Below are 7,395 nucleotides of genomic sequence, written 5' to 3' on the forward strand. Positions count from 1 at the left end.
CGAATCCAAGTCGAATCTGATAAGCATGTGTATGCGATCGAGCTTAAATTTTTGTGCAAATTATGTCATGGTAGTCAATAAATACAGCAATTTGAACTCTTCATACACACGCATATATGTACAAGAAGTGTGAGCAAATTTTTGTTTAGATCATGTATTTAGATTTTGGTTCTATTCCTATTTTGATATCTATATGTGTGTGTGTCTATTATAGTATTATATATAAATATATTAATTAATAAATTGTACTATATATTTTGTTTCATTGACAAATGGTCACGTACGTACGAACTATAGATTGAGACAAGCATAAGCCGTGTAAGATTAGAGTTCACACGTAAGATGGTTTAGATAAGGATGTAAGCAAAGCCTAGGTGATGGTTAAAATCATTCACATGTTTTCAAAATTAATTAATTAATTTATTAATATCGCATGGTCATGCGAGAAATAAGAATGTATTTGGATGAAATGATTTGATTTTAAAATAAATTGAAATGATATAGTTGCATCTAGAGTATATTTTGTATACCGGATCTAATCAACTAAATTGGTATAAAAATTAAAAAAAATTCACCTTACATAATTTCATCCGATTAATTGTTTCAAATATTTCAATCTAAATGCACCACGATCATTTCGACTGTAAGCATACCGCAGGGATGGCATTAGGGTTGTGGTGGGCTATAGCCCTATCCAATTTTTTTTTCTTTTTCTTTTTTTAAGAAAAAAACTTGTATATCTCTCAAAATAATTAACAGTGTCTTAAAATTTTTATTCTTGTATATATATGAGTTGTTTCTCTGAAATTTATATATAAATTCGGTCTCATGACTTGATGTCTCACGTCTCAAGCATAGATATACACATGAAATCTCATTTGTTTTCAGATTACTTTTAAAATATTGTAATCTTTGGATGATGATAAAAGGTTGAAAAGTGAGTTTTTCATGATTGAGTGATTAAAAGGTATAATTCTTAGATAATGAAAATTTAATTTGTTAATTTTAATCAATTATTAAGTTTAATCAAAATAAATTATAAAAATTGGGAAGAAAATTTTCAAGTCGTATTTATGGTCTATTACTCTAAATTCATAAAATCGTTAAATGAGCTTCAACATATATTAAAATTAATTATATTTTTTTTATAATAATATATAATTTATTACATTAATTTAAACTCTCCAAACTCAAATTTCTAGATCTGTCCCTGCGTATCGCTAATATAGTTCAAATCAATTCATCATTCATGTATGATCTTTAAAAACTTTGTACTTGACAGATTTGAGTAAGAGGGAAAAAAAGATCACAAGTAGTGGCTGTATTAGGTTATAAAAAACATGGTGACCATACGAACTTCAACTTCCGTAGCTATCAACCAAATTTTAATTATTTCGAACCTTTTTTAAATTAGTAGTTTGTCCAGAATGATTCTTTGGAATTAATTAGGACATGCATATGGAAAATCCATCGTTGGTCCCAAAGTTTGAAGTCTTGTTCAAATTGACTTGTAAATATTGTTTCACACTTCGGTTTCTTTCCAAGAAAAAAGATTTTATCTATATATATATATATATATTTTCCGCTGCCCAACCAATGATGCCCAACTCGTCCCCGACAACTAAAACTCGATACCGTGTTTTAGTTATGCGAAAAATCAAAAACAAAAACAACTAAAACCCGGTACCGGGTTTTAATGGTCGGGGACGAGGTAAGAAAATATTGTTGGGCAGCTGAAATGTCCTCACACATATATATATATATATATATATATATATATATACAATTTTGCTATCCTGCCCACTCACCGTGCCCACCTAATGTGCTCACCATGAGGTGACACTCAACTATTGGATGTGATGAATTGTGCGTCCAATAGTTGAGTGCCACCTCATGGTGGGCACGATGGGTGTGCAGGATAGCAAAACTCATATATATATATATATATATATAAAGAAATGATATGGTGAGCAACCACCGTGAGCACCCATGTGCGCGCGTGAGACAGATTTAGGATTGTTCATCGGTTAATTCTTTTTCGGTATTTTATTTTGGTTTTCGATTTTAAAAATATATAATCCGATATCCAAATCGTTTTCTTCCAATCCGGTTCGGTTATTCGATTAATTCGATTTTGATACAATTATTTTATTAATAATATAAATATATTTTAAAATATAAAATGTTATCTTTTTACATGATTTTATTTGTAAAACCTCTAAATTCAAAATCTAAATGACTTAAATAAACAATAATCAATTTAAAAATTATTATAAATGATCCTCATTCATTAAATATCATCTCAATAAATATATAATATAAATTAAATTATTAAGTTAATGAAATTTCGGTTTTTTCGATTGGTTCGATTTTGACATATATATAATCCAAAACCAAACCAAATAAATTTCGCCTTTAACATTTATATCCAAATTTCAAAATCTGGTTTTCGGTTCGGTGTTTGATTTTTTCGGTTTGGATTTACGATTTTTTCGGTTTTATCCGAAATTTGAACATCCATAGACGGATCAACTCGACTCATTTTTATAATAAAAAAAATAATATTTTTGACATAAAATTTAATATTTTTTATGAGTCAGGTCAAATAAAAGTTATATCTCATAAAATTGACTCGTGAGAACATTTTAACTTTTATCTTTTAATACATATAGTAACTTAAATCTATATGTTCCGAGCTTTTCCCCGGACATTATATCTACGTTAGAAATTCCTACTTGATATAATTATATTGTAGCCTTGCCATTTCATAATATTTTCTGAATATAGTCGAACTATTCTTGTTACATCATATGGCACAACAATAAAAAAAACGTATTCGTGCAACCATATAATTTAATTTTATAAATAACGAACTCGAACAATTACATAATAGAAATCAATTCTTATTTTCATATATAGCTTGGACAATTGTAACATCGAACTCTTTCTACTGTATCAAACTTAAAATTATATAACAGTTCAAACAACACATTTTGATTATTATAACCTACAGGATAACAATATCGATTGTTACATACAACATATATAAACGAGTGATATCACTGTCGTTTCGTCGTACAACTATAGTGTATACCTTAAAGTAGGACATATGGAAAAAAGTTGTTGATAATAACTTCAAGTCACAAAACTACGCTATCCCTCAAGTTCGAAGTGGATAATTTTATTTTATTTTTACGGATACTATCCCAATGATATAATTAAGAGTGAAGATTTATCAATATTTATCAATATTTGCGACCCCACATGTATTGATAAATCTCAACCTTTGAATTTGGGTTGAGACAGTGTCTGTACTATACGTGTAGGATCTCATTTACCATCTGAAGCATAAGAGCCTCACAATGTAATAGTATTTCTTATATGCTTGTACTCAGAAGAATAGTTGTTCATACTTGTTCCATACTTCCATAGCTTGGTAATTACTTGCACACTATATGTCATATGATACCCTTTTTTCACACATTTAATTCCAAAATATTACTACTCAGGTCAGATTCTATGCTACACCAACCACCAAGTGCGGTCACACCAAACGAGCAGTGAATGCTACACCGGGTGTATCACACCCTGTGGATGACAGAATCATCCGGCCATTACTCGGCATGCTTCACTTACACAAGAGGTGCACATCGACTTGCACCTTGAGGCAAGGCCCAAGGTGCAGGAGCGTTTTCGTGTGCTTCGAGCCTTTGATAACAATGGTTATAACAAGAAAATTTACTGGTAAGATAAATACATCAGCTGAGAAGAAGATTGAAATGAGACCTTGTAAAGTACAACACAAAGAACAAATTAAGTCATTGCTTGCAGGGAAATGGTATTCGTTATATGAGAGTACTGAAAACTTTCTAAAACAAAATTGCAGACATAACCACAAACCAGAATGCTGATGATGTATCCTGGACTAAAACATACGGTCGGAATACAATACACATTTTCAGGTTTCGGTTGAAATTTATTGCAAACCCGAATTTGTTCGAAATGATTTATCATCAAACAAAATTTTGGATAAAATATAAACAAGGGTTAACCCCAAGACTTTGAGTATGAATCTGTAATATAACATTCAATGTTCTTAATTCACAGAACTATCTGCCACTCGATATGAATATTTCTTAAGCTTTATATTCAAAGGTCTCGATTAAAAACCTGTATAGCTCTTCTGCGACAGCTGTAGGATACTCTTCTTGAGGAAGGAGAGCACCAGGCACTTCAACAAATTTGCTTACTCCTTTTGCACCCCTAAGAGCTTCCATTTCGGCTTTTGACCTCTTTGGTGCGCGTGATGTGGACATAACTAGCACAGGCAGCTTTCCTTCTAGGCCCGCAAATAGTTCGATGAACTCCTCCCTGGAATTTACTGGATCAAGCAACCCAGTCAAGAAAGCAGCAGGCACATACCGAGCACCTTTCCGTTTCGTCAGCTCATATCTGCTCTCAATAATACTAGGTGTCACATTTTCAGGATCTGCATATACATGGGACTTGTACTGAGATTGAATTGCCTTCTCATTACTCACAAGCACATTGTACATCATCCAACCCACAGCAGGAGCCCTTAAGGTCCCTCTAAGAAGCCCATACCTGCAAATTTGCAAGGTAGAGCGGAAGACACGGTTATTTAAATACCATAAAAGATGTGAAGTATCAACCAACAGATAAATGCATCCTACGATTTTTTTTTCCAAGATATGACTTGATTAAAGATCACACGTAAACTTTAAATCTCATAGGGAACATTTTGAATATGTCGTTGACTGATGAAAAACTTGATGCTTAACCATAAACAAAAAGAAGATGAGTGGCTTGACCATGCTTCAGAAAAAGAGATCTTTTCATAACTTCGATAATTTGCGAAGAATGTTGAGGGTAACACCTACCTAGTCTCCATACTTGAATCTTTACCAAACACAATAGGAAGGGGGCCAGCCCAGGTGGGAGCAACAGCAGCAATGGCCTTTGGCTTTAAGGTACCGTTTCTTGTTGCACGCACTGCTATAGTCGCAGCATGCCCTCCTCCAAAGACCACATAATCATTATCTGAGAGATGCAATAACATATTAAAAAGGTAACAATTTATATAATGCAGTTTGGGAAAGTAACCAGACATAAAAAGACATTACTTTTGCATGATCAAATGTGTAAATAGTTATGTATACAATCAATATTGAGGATAAGTTCTAAAATCAATAACGAGCAAATGAACACAAAGTCTACATGTTAATGAACCAAATAAGAACAAAGAGGAATCTCAGGACAATTTAGAGTTGGAGAAATGAACTGGATAACAAGTTCAGTCATATGTCCTAAAGTTTCATTAAAAATGATATTCTCTCGATATCTTGACACGCTTAAAACAAAATTGGAAAGAAAAATCAGTTCCCAAGTTAACTGAATTAATGCAATGAGTATACGCAACAAACTAAATGCACAAGAATCTGTAAATGAATAAGCAGAGCCCAACACATGCCTGCTAGAGCCAAAAGAATAATTCGACTGCTACCGACCCCCCAACAACAGTTACAGCAAACATTTAGTTCCTAAAGAGAGCTCCTCTTTGGTCAGAAAATTACTGAAGGACAACAAATACATAAAATATCCCTTCAAAATTTTGTATAAGCTACAGATAAGATGAAACCTATATTCACGGCAGAGGGCTAACCATCATCACAAAGTGTTAAACAAATATTCTTTAGTGGTCATGAACAAAGAAATACCAAGTTACTAACCTGATCACCTTAATTGATCTACATAATTTTCCGAAAACAACCAAAATAAAACAAATGCAAATGTGTGATTTTAATCCAAGATAAATAACCGATAACTAAACCAGGCACCCGACTTCTTGCGCACACAAAACCAACAAATATAAACGAAAAATCTACTTCAAGATACAATTTTCCACACCTGCCACAGAGCTGGCAATGGGGCAATCAGGGGAACTAATAAAATCCACCAGAAATCTCTCCATAACGTCAGCATTGTAGTCGAGTTTCGGCCTGTCCGAGTACCCCAGACCAGGCCAGTCCACAATGGTCGCACTCAAGCCAATCCCACCATTCTTCTTCACAACTTCTTCAGCAACAAGCCTCCACTCCTCCACGGTGCTGACGTCAGAGATCGTGGGAACCATCAGAATGTTCTTGCAAGGCCCATTATTGCCCTCCTTCTCGAACTTCTCGAAGTGGATATTCACTGAATTGCCCTGATACTTCCACTTCCAGCTGCTGGCGCTGCAATTCAAGGGCCCTGCAGGCATGGAGGGGGCATAATTGTCGAGTGAAGTTGAGGCTCTGATGGTAAAGCTGACGGCTTTGGAAGTGCAAATGGGTGGAGAACATAAGGGCTGGTGGGTTTTGAAGAGACGAGTGGCGCATGATGATGGGATATGAATAACTGCAGATGGAGCCATTAATCGAGGAACGAATCAATCGGAATTGTGAAATCGAGGGTCTCACAAATTAGGGTTCAAGAAATGATTTTGGGGGCCAGGAATTAGTTGCAGCTAAATCAGTTGACTAACAGCTGGTCAGAGATATTTTTTCAATCTGATATTTGTGGTTGTACATTAGAATATGTCAAATTCTTCAATTCAACTTTTTTTTTTCTTTTTTCAATTCAACTATTCTTCATATCAACATTCAAACATTGGAACTTCTTGTTTGAAAAATTATCATTAAAAAGAACAATTTTACGTTCAATGATACAAGTAACTTTAATTGTAAAATTGTAATTTTAGTCTTAGATGACATTTTTTTTTATTTTTTGTTTAAGTCCTACAATTTTTTAAAAGTTTGGTCTTAATCAAACAACTTAGATTTTTTTAAAAATAAAAATAAAAATTGATCATTTCATCGAAAGTCACTAAATCTCGAATATTACTTGTTTGGCTTTGATGTACTCTTATAATGTAAGCTTATATTACACATATTAAAATATATTTGATCAAAATAAAACGAAACGACAAGTTTTTTTTCCCAGATTTGTGAATATTGAGTGTCGTTTTTTTTTTTCATTTATTTTTGCATAAGAAATTTAATTTGTGCAATATATGGTTTATTCTTGCCAAATGATCCATATAAGTAGGGCTGATCAAATTTTTTTAATAACTGCCCGAACCAACCGTACCACACCGCACCGTTTTTTTTTTTTTTACATTTTTTTAAATAAATAACTGTAGTTTTTTTTAAAAAAAATATAAACCGCACGGTGCGGTTATCTTTTTCTTTTTTTACCAAATCCTCTCGTACCGCACCGCATTGCTTATATAGTTGTTTTAAATAATATTATTAATGACATCTTAATATATATTATATTTTTTATTTCTATTTGCACTCCGTCACTTTTTCTCACAACATTCTTTCGATATTTTTC

The 7,395-nt window shown here is 33.0% G+C and overlaps 1 protein-coding gene across 1 annotated transcript; it reads right to left on the minus strand.

Moving 5' to 3' along the window:
- Positions 1-3,785: 3,785 nt before the first annotated feature.
- On the minus strand, positions 3,786-6,546 carry LOC140865847 (uncharacterized). Its single transcript, XM_073270650.1, has 3 exons — positions 5,929-6,546; positions 4,902-5,061; positions 3,786-4,605 (listed from the first exon to the last, which is right to left on the minus strand). The coding sequence occupies exons 1-3, from the start codon at positions 6,431-6,433 to the stop codon at positions 4,137-4,139; spliced, it is 1,134 nt and encodes a 377-aa protein (XP_073126751.1). The 5' UTR covers positions 6,434-6,546; the 3' UTR covers positions 3,786-4,136.
- Positions 6,547-7,395: the final 849 nt, after the last annotated feature.

Source organism: Henckelia pumila, chromosome 4, assembly GCF_033568475.1.
Source record: "Henckelia pumila isolate YLH828 chromosome 4, ASM3356847v2, whole genome shotgun sequence".
In the NCBI taxonomy this organism is placed as follows: domain Eukaryota; kingdom Viridiplantae; phylum Streptophyta; class Magnoliopsida; order Lamiales; family Gesneriaceae; genus Henckelia; species Henckelia pumila.